Genomic DNA, 15,366 nt, shown 5'->3' with positions numbered 1-15,366 from the left:
AAATAATTAGAGTACTAAAGAGACTTGGACTGCTGCACATCTGTGTTTATAGATAGATAAATAATGAAATTTGAAAACTGAGTTGAAGAGAAATATTATTGTGTTTTTATTGTAATAATTAGAGTACTAAAGAGACCTGGATTGCTGCACATAGTGGAAAACAAGCCTTACTCAAAGCATGTATAAAGTTGGGAGTGAAGCAGAATCAAATTCAGTTGGAAAGAGGTAATATGAGTTTCTCTTTCAAATTTTAAAAGTATTAACTTTCTGAGAACTGAAAAAGAAAATGTATTGTTCTTATTTTGTTTTTCAACATAAAGGAATAATTCCAAATACAAGTAAAGTAATGTTGATAGAGTTTGGTAACAATATGAGTAAATAGGTAATTATCCATTGATATGGTAAGATTTCAACTAGCAAAAATCAGCCAAGTTCAGAACCAATTCCAAGAACTTTGAGCAACTTTATTTTAACATAAGAGCTACAAAAACTGTTGTAAGTTGTATACAAATATTTTGAACTATAGTGTTGAAAGCCACACTTATTTAATATGAACCCAGTATGGCCAGGTGGTTAGGCTGCTTGAGTTGCAATCTATGGGTCACTGGTTCAAATCTTAGTCCCACCAAACCTGCACACCTCTTTAACCATGGGGGTGTTCTAATCTGATAGCCAATCCTTCTATTTATTTGGAAAAAAGTAACTCAAGAGTTGTAGATGGGTGATGGTGATTAGCTGCCTTCCTTCTAGTCTTTCACTTCTAAATTATGGATGGCTAGCACAAGTAGCCCTCATGTAGCTTTGTGTGAAATTCAAAACAAACCAAACTTACCTGATTTGTTTACATTTTATAAACTTGATCAGGCAATATTTATGTAAGATAAGGATTATTAACATCATAATCCTCAGTTGACTTCAGTTTATTTGACAGAAATATAAGCTGTAAAAGTAAGTAAGTAAATAGCATGGATGGTGTAAAGCTTTTCTTATGATATTCTGTTTTAGTACTTGTGTTTCTTGGATTTATTTTTCTAGAAGATAGTTTTTCCTGTTGTGATATAAGTTCTATTATTTAATTCAGTATTGTATTCTTTTTTGTCTAGTATCTAAGCTAAACTTGTTCTTTTTTTTTTTAAATGAACATTTTCCAGATTTATATTTTCAACAACAGCTTCGTAAATGTTAAAACGGTTTTGTGGATAATTATGAAACATTCTATAAGACATGCATGTGGATATTTCTTAATTGGTTTCAAGCACATGAGCAACTGACTGAGGAACAATAGACTTTTTTCAATTTGTTGGATGAAGTTAGTTACTGCTATTTTGTTTTATTTCACAAGGCATCATCAAATTTCGGAGGTTGTATTTGTTTACAAGTGTGAAATATTTGTAAAGTTTAAAAAGTATTAATACTTTTGATCTCTTTTGTGGTAGTATTTTTTGTCCCCCAATTTTTGGTATTCAGTATGAAATAAATTAGTTATTGTTTATACATTTAATATGCATGATTCTTTTACAGAGTAGTAGTAGTTGCTCTCTTTGCATCATATTGATCAGTTCTGTAAAATCTGCTATTGTAAATGCTGGTTCTAAGATACAAAAGCAGTTTCAGCGTATGACTTAAGTGTTCAGTTGGTGCTCTTGAATTCATTATTTGTTATATGTTTTTACTTTGAAGTAACATGGAGATATTGTTTAACTTAATTATGTAAAAATTGACACTTAGACATAAAAATAAGTTTAGATTGGAATACAGTTTTGTAAAAGTGGTCTTAAGGAGTGGTTACTTATTTACTATATTTTATTTCTTTTGTTTTAATATCTAAAAATAATTTGATTATTAAAGCAATCATATTTTAAAAGTAAATTTATGATGAAAGTGGTGTGAATGTAGGTGTTTTTTGACTGTATTCCATGTTTTCAAACATGAATGGTATAGTGAAGGCAAAAGTAATATATTAGATGTTATAATACATGTAATAGAGAGATTTGATCTCACTTTGTACAATACTTTGCATGTGCTGGTTTAGTTAGGTGTTGTCACAGATCAGGTGCCATATTTGTTCTTAGAAAATTCAAGATATTTTTGTATTGCAGATGTGGCTTGGTTAGACTTATGGTTGTAAAATTATGTTACAGTATGTTTCAGAACATTATATTAGTGTCTTGAGATTGTTAAATAATGTACAGACAAAGAGACTTCAGTGTTTATAACATGGAAACAGAAACCTTGTGAAACAGAGCATTTAGGACAGTAGATAGCAACAAATAGTGAGCACCACTTTCATCTGCAAAGTGAACATTTTTGTTAATAAAAGTTATTATAATGAAGATGGGTATGATGTGAAACTGTATCTAGCAGGAGGGTAGTCAACTATCATGGTGACAGTGACACAAGTGTTCTCTAGCAGTTATAGTCTCTGAGTTGCTCCTAGGCAAGGAGTAGAATCCATTAGCCTCTATTACCAGGGTTACAGTTGATGCCATGGGAGGTGCATGATGGTGGATCATCATATCTGTCTGATGCCTTGTGCAACTGGGACAAGGATAGAGGAGATTTGTCCAGGTTAGTTGACACTGCAACCTGCAGTAAGAAATGGCATCTTCTTGCAGTTATTTTGCCAAGCATAATCTATGGTATTCCACAAATCAAGGAAAAACCACAGCAATGTGAAGTTAGCTCCTGTTAGATGTGGGAAGGACATTTTTTTCAGTAAGGAATGTCATGTGGCAGGTGATTGCTGACTGTCAGTGTGCTACTGTTTGTTGTGAGAAGAAAGCAGTGAAAGTGTTGGCATAGATTGTAAAACTGTTTAATCTCAAGCATGAGATGAAGTTATTAAAAGATCAGTATTTTAGGTCTGTTATAAAAATGCTGGAACTATTGTTTAAAAAATATGAAGATAATTTATTTATGAGGTCAGTTACATGAAAGAGGAGATGGATTGATTTTGGATGACAAAACTTCAAAGTGTTTGCGTGAAATTTGGGCAATATCTGGTTGTGATGCCTGTGAAAATAAATAATCAACATTATAATGATAAAAGACTTTGCATCAATAATTCAAAATGAGGAAGTGGTAAGAGAACACTGATTCTTTGTATGAAGATCTTGACAAAGTAAAAAAGCAGTACAAACTTCAAGGAGTGGTCATAGTGATGGGAGATCCAAATGTGAAAGTTGGTTGTGAGCAAATGAATAATATTGTTGAACCACATATATTTCTAGGAAAAAATGAAAGAGGAGAGAAATGGTAATTGGCTGCAAATTGTCAAGTCATTTTAAACATATGGCTTGATCACTACACAAGAAGAAGGTATACATGGAAAAGTATCGGAGATAATGTTATAAACCAACTTGATTACAGTACCATCAATACAAGATTCAGGAATGCATTACAACAATTGAAAACTTATCTAGTGGCTGATTGCAGGAACAACCATGTCTCTGTGGTATGCACCATCAAGATAAGATTAAAGAAACATAATAAGCCCAAAGAAGAAATTAAAATTATACAATTCTAATGGAAAAAAACCTGATGAAAAAAAGGTATACAGTTGCTGTAAGGATCCATTTTCAAGAGCTTGAAGATGAAAGAAACATATCAAAATGGGAAGTTTTTAAAGCACAAGTTGAAATAGCGAAGGAGATTATTCCATTGAAATTAAGGTAAAAGAAGAAGAAATGGATGAAAGAGGAAATTCTTGAGCTTATGGAAGATAGAAAGAAGATGAAAACCAATGGTATGAAAGAGTGTAAGAAACTTGACAAAATAGAGTAATGATATATACAAGAAATAGAAAAATAAAAAGATAAAGATAGTATATCAGGTTCCAGAAGGAGACAGTTGAACTTTCTTGGACATGTTATGAGGAAAGATGAAATTAAAGGTCTGGTTGTAGCAGTAAAGACTGAAGGAAGGAGAAACCATAGAAGATAGAGGTTGACTTATGTGAAAAGTATCAGAATGGATGAATGTATTGACATTAAAATACATAGTCCATCATGGAGAAGAGATCTGTGAAAGACCATGGTCACCAACATCCCGTTTGGATATAGTATCAGAGAGAGAGAGAGATAATGAAGCTGTTGTTAATAAGATAATAAGTGAAGGTTTGAAGTTAACCGAGGTACAAGCCAGAAGCTTACAGTGACACTTCAGAATTCATGGCTGTTTTCTTGAAAAAGATGGCTAAGATACTGGAAGCATTGTAATATCATTTGACCATGAAACTGTCAAATCTCCAAATGCAACTTCAGTTGTCTTCTTTTTCTCTAGTCTGCTTAAATGTGGACTTAGAAACTGATCTTCATGTATACAGAGATGGAAGTTTCCTGCCTTTAGAAAATTTTATATCTTAGGAATTTTGGAAGAATGATGAAAAATTAAGAGGAGCATTTCTTTTATTACTGTACATGTGATTCATATAAAATAATTTTTATGTATGATTTTATAATGTTTCATAAAGTGGCAAATGTCATTTACTTTTATTTATTTATTGTTTTCTTTTATAACCATGTTATCATTCACTGTATGGCTTTATGATGAATATTTCATTGTATCAGTTTTCTGGATATGCACAGATGATGCAGCTCTCTATGATAAATTTATGAAAAATTGTTAATGATGTGAAGGCAAATATTCTTAAATAGGCCATGTGGATGGTGGGTATGGAAAATTGACATTCCTGTAAAATATTTTTGCAGTAGTTGTAACTGCTGTCTGAATTATGGAAGTAATGACAAAAAGATCCTTCCAATATAAAAGATGAATAGCTTGTCAACGTATTTTCAGCACATATAAATAACAAAACCCTTTTGTGCCAAGCCAAAGTGCCTACAAGTCTAAACAAGAGAGCATGGCTAAGAAAAAATATATGGCAAGAAAAAGAATAGAAAATTCAGACTGCCACTTTCAAAGTAGGATTCTAAACTGGTACTACTACCTTCACTTCTTTATAGCTATCTGAAACTTCATTTGCCCTTTAGGCATTGGTAAGTCTTATAAACAGCACACAAGCCTTTTGTACCCCTATATTTTTTGCATTATTGCAACAACATGTGCTAATTATGTGACCACCCTCCACCAGGGTCAATATGACAAGATTGCATTTACCTTTGTCCTCCCTTGCTTCTTGTTTGTCTTACCCTACTGATTCTGCTTAATCTTTGCCTGTTAAAGTGTCCCGTGTTCCTTTTTTATCACTCTACCCTCTTTCTTACTCCTGTGGTGATTCTCCACACATTTGCCTTTGACTGGGGTAAGTTGATGGTTTGGTTTCACTTATGCATCCTTTTTATTTTTACCATTACAGAAACAGTTGTTTTTCTTTACACTTCTGGTGGATATTGCCTGGTCAGGTATGCTAAATCATTTTATACTTACACCTGTTATGCTTCTTTCTAATGCTCATTGTGAAGATGTGATGTTTTGGAAAGACCATTGGTTGTTTTTCTGGTGGTGTATTGATATCAATATCTCTTGAGAACTTTCATTCATAGAGTTCTTGATTAAAGCAGATAGGTATTTTTGCCAATCCATGCTGACCAGTGATTCTTACAATCTGGGTCTTTCTGCTTTTAAAAATAGGGAAATGCAGACATACTTTCATTATCTTTATTGGGTTATTCCTCGGTACTCACAAATCCATCTCCTTCCCTTTTTCTTCTAGTGGAGCATGGGGATCCTTGCCATTTTTGGTTCCAGTTGTTTGAGTGGTGAATAGTGGAGGTTTCTCAATGAGTGGGTTTTTTACAATAACAAAATTTCATAGCCACACATACTCACTCAATGAGAAGATGGCTATTGTCATCATGCTACCTATTATATATACACTATGGCAGTATGTCTATTATGCGGGGTTCTTCCACTGGATGTTTTCTGCCCAGATGGATGCCACTTGACATAATCCAATGTATAGCAAGAGGCTTCCCCTGGATGTTTTTGCCTGGGTGGACCTCATTTGGCTATCTTGATATCAATTCAAGGTGTTTCCTCTAGTTGTGTTTGTCCAGATGGATCACATTTGTTGATTTCTCTACCACTGTTATGCTGCATTATGACTCAAAATATCTTATGCAAGGTGTTTCCTCTGAATATTTTTGCACAGATGGACTGCTCTTGACATAATACACTGTATATCAAGGGACTTTTCGTGGATGTTTTGTCCAGGTGGATTAAACTTTCAGATTTACAAACATGTGCAAGGTATTGTCATTTTGTTTTTGTATTACACTTTACTTAGGATGATGCCTCTGAAAAGGATTTCCCTGTATATTTTCTACCCAGACAGACTGCACTTAGCCTCTTCATGTATGGTTATCTAGCTCTAGTCATGTATTCTTTTCATTTCACCCTATGTGTGTTACTTTATTTACTGGGTGAATAGCATATCTGTTCCAGAAGTAGTACTATACCTCACACATATGCCTTGTATTTATGGCATACCCAATTTGTTTTTTTACAGTGGTCACTCTTCTCTTGATTATTTGTTTTTGTGTGTTCACTGGCCCCTCCACCTTTCCAATGTGGGACTGTTGCTATGGGAGGGTAGAGGTAGTATTGTTTCAGAAGTTAACATTTTCTAGCACAGAAAATCTATTTGTAATATGTACTTGCCTCTTCTCACTCATCCTCCCCACTGATTTGCCAGTGTTTTTGGGTTTGTATGTGCCAGTTCTCTAAAGTGAGGATTGTGCTGTAATGGTAGAGGGTGCTAATGTTGGTATAGAGGGCACGATGGGATACTTTCAGATGGTCATGTGATTAATACAAGTTGCTGCAATGATGTAAAATATATAATGGTATAAATGATTGGTGTGCTGTTTATAAGATTTACCAATGCCTATAGGACAAATGAAGGTTGAGATCGATATGGGGTACAGGTGTTAAAATACCTATAGGAAATACATTTTCAGTGTTAGAAAATGTTAACTTCCAAGCCAGCTCCATAGACATGCCTACTGTCAATCTGCAAGAAGCTCAGGTGAGAAGTCTGTTATAAGAAGTACTAAGCAAGCAGGTTTACCTTCTTCAGTGCTGGAGAGTTATTAGTCAGTTCAGTGAAGTCCATAAAGCCAGTTGTAGATTTGATTAAGACTTCAAAATAAGAAAGAATCCATGATTCTCTGTGCAAAGATATTCCTTCTGTTATCATTTCCCAAGTATGTGTGCACTTAATTTTCAAATTACTTCAGTAGGGACTTCATAATTTTGATTTTAATGCAGTAGGAGTAGAAGGAACTTAGGTATATCAGTTTTTTTCATTTTTTTAATAGAGAATTTTTTTAAACTTTATGTTTGAATATTTTCTGTACAGTTTAATGCACTTTTACGGTTATTATGCATAATGGATGTTTGCTACTGTAGGCTGTGTATGTACCTTTGTTTTGTATGGAAGTGAATAAAAATCCTATAACCCAAGTACTTTTGAAAGGTAGACCTTTAAAAAGTGCTTAGGTTATAGGGTTTTTATTCACTTCTATCAAGACTTCTTGAACCTATGTGTTTTTCTAACATTGTGAATTTGTTTTATATTTGTAGTGCAATTGTTAAAATATGAACTGCTAAGACATTTTGACTTACTTTGTTTGACAGCTTACATTTGAAGTCTTGGCTATGTATTCTCACTCTCCCTGCATACAGTTGAGAGATTGGGGAATGTTTTTCAATGTAATTTAATATTGATTAAATGCACTTTGCAGAAGCTTGTTACATCATAATCTGCACTGTCAAACCACAGTGCATAATCATGGTAATCAGAATAAGACCTGGAACATTGTTCTTGTGATAATCAGTTAACTTTCTTTCAATAGTCACTTACTTTATGCGTATCATAAACAGTCTTAAATAAAGTGTGAAACAAGAGTATTCTCTGAAATCCGTGAACTGTATATCAGGTTAACAAAATGAAGTGTGAAACAAAAGTATACTGTGAAGTCCATAGCTGTATATCAGGTCAGTTAATCAAACCACAGTGTGAAGCAAGAGTTCTCTGAAATCCATGAGCTGTATATCAGGTTAACAAAATGAAGTGTGAAACAAAAGTATTCTGTGAAGTCCATAGCTGTATATCAGGTCAGTTAATCAAACCACAGTGTGAAACAAGAGTTCTCTGAAATCCTTGAGCTGTATATCAGGTTAACGGAACAAATCTCTGTGGTGCTTGTTGAAACAAATCATTAATAGTTGTATAATTCTAGAGTGAAACTGTTCTATTTTTATATTGAAACTATTTATTTTTTTCTAAAATAATATTGTCAACTTCTGATCACTTTCAGCTATTTTTGTTCTCATAGTTAATAATTTTTGTTTAAAATTTTTTAGTTTTATTTCTTCCTCGTTGCTCACAGTTTATTTATAAATAACAAAAACTATTCACTGACAAGTAGTAATACCAAGATTTTAAAGTAGAAATTTTATGATTGTGTTATTTTTACTGTTTTTTAGTTTATTTTTAACATACTGTATTGTGTTTTAGATATTTTGTAATTACAATAACTTGTTTATTAATACCACCTTTTAAAAATATATCTGGAGCGAGTTTGGACTTTGATGTTACATTTCAAGGTCTGCTTACATTGTGAGTCTTGGAGTCATGTGTAAGAATTATTGTATCAAGTCGCTAAGTTGTAGTTATGCAGTCATCTACAATGTTATGATACGAGTATAATCGTTGTCCACAATGACTGGATCTAAGTGGACCAGTCATCTACCATGTCATGATCTGACTACACTAGTCATCCCCTGCATTGTGATCTAAACATACTAGTAATCCATCATCCACAGTGTCAAAATCTGACTACAATAGTCATAATTTGGGTATACTCATCGTAGTGTTATAACCACTTGCATAGTCATCCACAGTGTTGTGATCTAGGTAGGATGGTTATCCACAGTGTTGTGATCTAGGTACAATGGTTATCCACAGTGTTGTGATCTAGGTATGATGGTTATTCACAGTGTTTATGGTTGAAGTACATTAGTCATCCACAGTGTCATGATCTGAGTAAACCTTCTGTACTCTTTTCAGGAACTAAGTATAAGTAGTGTAAGTTTATTATTGGATCCTTTATATTTAGTGATAACCCATACATTACTTATCTAATGGGTATGTAAGAAACTAAGCTTTTAAAGTTTTTTTTTTTTGTAAATGTAATGTCATATAATAATGCTCTTTGTAACTTGACTTGGATGTAATATAGATATTTTGGTGGTTTGTATTACCTTAGATGATGTAAAGCAAAATTTGTGTTTGTTATTTGTGGTTGAAGGTTATTTATTGTATTTCATGCCACAAAACTAAATACTGTGGTATTAAAGCTTCAAGCAGGCATTCCTTACTTGAGTAAAGGTTTGTACAAAGTAGAAAAGGTACAAAATTATATTTGTTGAAGTAATTCAGTACTGTTGTGATAACACAGGAGAATGATATAATCATATTTAGTTTCAACCTTTGTTTCCAACTTAATTCTACACTCATGATTTGAGATTATGTAAAGTGGTTTTCCTTTTTCTTCTTGTCTAAATTAAAAAAAACACAACATTGTTTCCATTTCCATTTTCAGATCCAGATGTGTTAGACACTTGGTACTCTTCAGCACTCTTTCCCTTCTCAGTGTTTGGATGGCCAGAAGATGCAAGTTTTTGTTTTATGTGTGATGTGTTTAATACACAAAAGTATAACTGATAAACCTATGTGGTTGTATACTCTAGTTGCTTAATTTTGTTTGTTTATTACCACATACTGAGATTTAATTTCTATAAAAATATAAGTTGAAAAAGTTTTAAATATTACAGTTTCTTGGTATTAGCTTGCATCATAATGTGTTAACTTTACATTTATACCTCATTAGATATTTAGTGTATCAGCATTGAACATCTAAATAATTATTAAAACCATATATCTGATTACCATTTGTAAAAGAATAACAGTATTTAACACCATACTCTTTAGTTAAGAAGAGGAGACAGCATATATCAGTGGGACAGTTTTTAACTTCAGATAACTTCATTTATTCACATACTGCTTTAAAGATATGTGTGAAAGTGTGAAGAATGTGAGTTTCCAAAATGATCTGATTGGCATGAAGATAATATAGATTGAAAGAGCTTTTGCAGTTATGTTTTCTGGTGTTAGGTTTGCAACATATACATTGCTTTCTTTTTGTTGAATACTCTCCCTCTGCCAAGAAAAAATAAGGTTGCCTTTGGAGCCATTTCACATAATATCTTTTCATTTAAAGAGGGTCTCTTTATCCCTAACCATGCTAGGTTCTGTCTTGCTTCTTCTGAAGACACTAGACCTCCCAGTATACGCTTGTACTACTATTACCTGTAATCTTAGGGAAGTAAATTATTGTAAAATAATGTCTTAGTGAACGATTGACAAAACAGAGAGAAGCAAAAGATGAAAAAGTTGATTACAACATGCCTTTCAATCTATCATGTGTAAAGTTTCTTATTTGATACTAGTATATGATCAGTTATTGTGTAGTAGTTAATTTCTATGTATTGTAACTAATACTTTTCAATTTTCTATTTGCTAACATTACTTTTGCTATAAATGATCATTGAGCTATGTTGTGGAAATTAATTTCTGGCTTTCTTTTTACAGTCAGAAGACTTTAAACAGTTTTACCCTCTGTCAATGATGGAAACTGGTCATGACATTTTGTTCTTCTGGGTGGCTAGAATGGTAATGTTGGGTCAGAAGCTTACAGGAAAACTTCCCTTTTCCAAGGTAAGAAAGATTAAGTTTTGTATCCTAATTAGACTTTGAAGAAGAAACTGACCAAGTATATCCCAGTGGTTTGTGTTTTAGACTATGGATCTGATTGTTCGTGGTTTGCGTGTGTGGTTACTGCTCACCAAAAAGCAGTTTGTACTTGGGATATGTAAATGGTCAAATCTCAGTATTAACCTGTTCAGTACTGCAGGCGAGATAACTTGTCCAAGCCAATCGGTAACACAGTACCATGGACGAGTTAATTCGTTCTCAATAATACCTCATTTCAACGCTAGATGTCAGCACCATACACGCATTTGACCTATTTACAGTTGTAATTACAATTTACTATTTACTTCTGATCCAAAATGGCGTCACGAAAAAAGTTACAAAATGAAGAAGCATTAGAGTTATATTGTAGCAGTTGAAATACTTGGCAGTCAACAGGTTAAAGTAGCTTGTGAATTGGCAGTGGGTGGCATTAACTAGCTGCTTTCTCTCTAGTCTATCACTTCAAAACTTGGAAAAGCTAGTACAGATAACTGTATATTTATGTAAAATTCAACAAAAATTAGTTAGAAACTCTTTTCACTGTTAAAAATGTATTCATGAGATATTAGTCAAAAGAAAAAGTATTATAGAATTAGAAAGTTTTCCTTAAATAAGATGTTTGGTTAGTTTATTTAATCAGTAAAGAAATATTATGTTGTCTGTGAATATTTGTGGTAAAAATAGCTCATAATAAGTGATTTTTTTACCTTACTGTATAATAAAAGCTGTTGTATTTTGTGTAGGTTGTACTTCACGGTATGCTATGTGATGCTAATGGAAAGAAAATGTCAAAGACTCTAGGTAATGTGGTAGACCCAGTAGATGTTATTCATGGCATCTCTTTAGAGGTTAGTTATGTTATCATCACTTTGTTTGTAGAGATTCATGTGTAAACATTAGATGAGAAAATAAGTGTATGTATGTATAAAAGTATAGCTTTAGTAGATGAAATTATGAATTAGGCTTTATTTTCTAGCTCTTGTGTTTTAACTATATTGAAGTCCATTTAAATGTACAAAAAGCTAAAATATATTTTTGAATCTTCTTGAAAATCTTTACATGTATCAGGTTGTTTGAAAAATAATGGCAGATTTTTATATTAAAATTTTAGTCATTTATAGGATTAAGAAACCTATATTCATTAGTGCTTTTATTCTTTTCTTAAACTTTATTTCCAATATTTCAGACCCTTATAATTAAAAATGGAAAAAAAAGTGCATCATATTTTTGCATGAATTCATACTTGGCTATAATGCATTGTGAACAGCTCACAATATAAACCATGCATGGGGCGAAGAAACTGCCTTTGAACGTACAGTATAGAGTTGGTTAAAAAAGGGTCGAAATGGAGATGTAAGTCTTGAAGATGATGGCAGAAGATGTTGTTCTACTATTGAAAATGACTAACTGAGAGCATTAGTGGAAAGAAACCTATGTCAAACTGTTTGAGAAGTGGCACAAGAATTGGGTGTTGACATTTCCACAATTTCAGACCATCTCAAGTAAAATGGAAAAGTGAAAAAGCTCAACAAGTGGGTTCTACATAAACTCATTGAAGATAAGAGAAATTGCCATTTTGAATTGTGCTCTATGCTGATTTAGTGCAACAGAAATGACCTATTTTTGATTGTATTGTCACTTGCAATGAAAAGTGGACCCTTTATGACAACAGAAATTGATCTGTACAATATCTCAACCATGATGAGGATCTAAAACACTTCCCAAAGCCATAGTTGCACCAACAGAAGATTATGGTCACTGTATGGTTGTCTGCAGCCATTATTAGCCATTACAGCTTGATCAACCAGGACCAGAATATCACTGCAGAGGTTTACTTACAAGAATTGGAATAAATGTATCGTAAGTTCTATGAAGAAATGCCAGCATTAGTCAATTGAAGAGGACCAATTTTGCTTCATGATAATGCTTGGTTAAATGTTGCCCAAACGATGCTGCAGAAGCTCAGCAAATTGGGATACAAAACATTACTTTATCTTCCTTACTTCCAGGACATGTTGTCCACTGATTATCACTTTTTAAAGCATTTGGACAACGTTTTACAGGACAGACAATTCAACAACAGAACAGCAGCAGAGAATGGCTTTAAAGGAATTTAGAGTTCTAGGACTTCAGTGTTTTATTGTAATGGAATAAATAATATTGTTTCTTATTGGCAAAAGTGTGTAGATTTGCTAAGTTCCAATTTTGATTAATAAAGTTGCTTTTGAATTTTTTATTTCTTTTTAAAGTTAGATTTTAAAATCTGCCTTTATTTTTGAAGAACCTAATAGTTGTTAATGATAGAGCATTTTCTGAATAGTAAACTTTTTTTTTCCACAAATATGTGTCCCAAAGATGACTGTACATTTAGCCATCTACAGTAACATACTATGCCTTTTGGAAGTCTTTTATGCAGTGAATAGTTTCCATGTTTATTTTAATGACAATTAAGCAAAAGTTGTTAAAAAACTCATCTTAATTTTAATCTCAGAATATTAGTTCAGTGTGGTTACAATAAGTACAAGAGAACAATGTATTTAGTGGTGATGGTTGTTTCTTTTAATTTTCAGGGAAAAGTTATCTCATGTAGTGCATACTTAGGTATTTTTGTGGGATGTTTTGTAGGAACTTGATAAAAAACTTCATAGTAGTTTTGAAAAAGGCGTTTTATCAGCTGAAGAACACAAAAGAGCTCTGAATGGCCAAAAAGAGCTGTTCCCTAATGGTATTCCTCAGTGTGGAGCTGATAGCTTAAGATTTGCTCTGTTATCAAGCAATATTAAAAGTAAGTGGTCATTTTATGTGACTGATCATCACAGAAACAAGACTAATTTTGATTCATTAACTACATTTTAATATCACTTGTTCCTCAGTTACAAAAATAAAATAACTGAGACATTTGTAAAGGAAATTCCATCAGAAATGTACAGAAGTGCCTGAAAAGACTGATTATTGAGTGATTTTTACATATAGTGATTCAAATCCATTGTTATTAAGGACAGCAATTAAAAGAGCTTTTGAGTTATTTTTATTGGCTTGTAAAATTTATAATCTGCTTTTTATTACTGCTAATTTTAAGTATTTTAGCAGAAAAAGATGTGAAATTGGGAAACACTGTCCCTTAAAGTTAGGAATTTTTCTGAAGAAGTGAAAGTTGAGATTAATAAGCAAAGTAAGTTTGACCTCCACATGATCTGAGTTTTTACTTCTTTAGCAAAGTATTTAAGTATATAGATACATTTCTTGTTATAGAAGTTTTCTTGAAACTTTTTCAATTTTTTGTGTTGTCAGTTTTGAAATGGTTGTGTTGTCAGTTTTGAAATGGTTGTCGTTATGTTTATGGGACCTGAAATAAATTTTTATCAGATTATTTCTACTCCTTTTCTTAAGCAATATGGTAATCTTTTTAAATATGGTAATCTTTTTAAATATGGTAATCTTTTTTTAACTGTGACAACAAAACCTAAAATTACTAAAATACAGTCTTTTATGTGGTCTTTGAATATTTCAGCTGTAACTATTGAAAGAATAACATTGGAGTGACTTTGGAAAACTTAATCCTCGTACTTAGGGTATTTTCAATTTAGTTTAAGAAGTGTTTTCTGTACTTAGTTAAGATGTATCAATTTTTTGTAATTTTTACACATTCAGAAAAGTATATACTAAATAATACGTTACTCACAGCCCTGAACAAGTTTTGTCGATAAAATAAAAAATATTTGCTAGAACATACTTAAAATAAACTACAGCAGATATATCAAATAAGTAGATAAAAGAATACAAGTAATTAAAAGCAAATGTAATTTATTTCCTGATTTTGTTTTTGAGTAAACTTTATTGTTCTAAATTGATATGTCTTCAATAAAGTTTATTTTGACTTTAAAAACAAAAAACACTAATTGTTAATAATGATAAATGTATCTTTAAGTGTTCACTGCAAGTATAACTACACGCTAGTATTTTGTACTACAAGGGTATAGAAATATGTAGAAAACAATAAAAAGTAAATGTTTTTATGTTTTAAATGGAAAAAATATTACCACAGAAAATGTGGGTAGTTAAGTGAATTTAAATTAGTGAAAGCTAACATATTGTACTTTGTATATTTTTTACCAGTTTTTATTTTTTTCATATTGCAGGTCAGACTGTTAATTTTGATGTGAAGTACGTACGTAGTTGCAGGAACTTTTGTAATAAAATTTGGCAAGGAACAAGATTTCTCTTTGGAGTTATGAAAGAAGGTTATAGTGCTTCGACATATAACCTGTATGAGGTTAATGAGTTTATGATGTTTAACATTTTATCCATTCAGTGCTCCACAGATGTTTTTTAATAATTAACATGTCAATGATTTAAGCTAGTTGAAAGAAGCTGTGGTCAGTATAATTAAAGGAAACAAATGATAATAGTATCATTAATACTGTGTTATGAGCAATTACTTTTGTTTGCAGTGTAAGATTAAGATTTGTAACACTTTATCATTTTCTTAGTATAGAATTAGTAGGCTTTGTTTGAACTGTTAGTTTGAAAATTAAATCCAGAAAACATGCAGTCCTACATTAAAGTAATGCAACTACTTAGTTGTT

The 15,366-nt window shown here is 32.1% G+C and overlaps 1 protein-coding gene across 2 annotated transcripts in view; it reads left to right on the top strand.

The window, feature by feature from the left end:
• Positions 1–15,366, top strand: part of LOC143248815 (valine--tRNA ligase-like) — a 73,691-nt gene that overhangs the window by 39,798 nt on the left and 18,527 nt on the right. For both annotated transcript variants that reach the window (XM_076497590.1, XM_076497591.1), the window contains exons 14-19: positions 123–225; positions 9,570–9,640; positions 10,619–10,744; positions 11,524–11,628; positions 13,406–13,565; positions 14,920–15,053. In XM_076497590.1, coding sequence (XP_076353705.1) covers positions 123–225; positions 9,570–9,640; positions 10,619–10,744; positions 11,524–11,628; positions 13,406–13,565; positions 14,920–15,053 — 699 coding nt within the window. The remainder of the gene's footprint in view (positions 1–122; positions 226–9,569; positions 9,641–10,618; positions 10,745–11,523; positions 11,629–13,405; positions 13,566–14,919; positions 15,054–15,366) is intronic.

Source organism: Tachypleus tridentatus, chromosome 4 (assembly GCF_004210375.1).
Source record: "Tachypleus tridentatus isolate NWPU-2018 chromosome 4, ASM421037v1, whole genome shotgun sequence".
NCBI lineage: Eukaryota > Metazoa > Arthropoda > Merostomata > Xiphosura > Limulidae > Tachypleus > Tachypleus tridentatus.
This window is presented reverse-complemented; position numbering and strand designations above follow the sequence as displayed.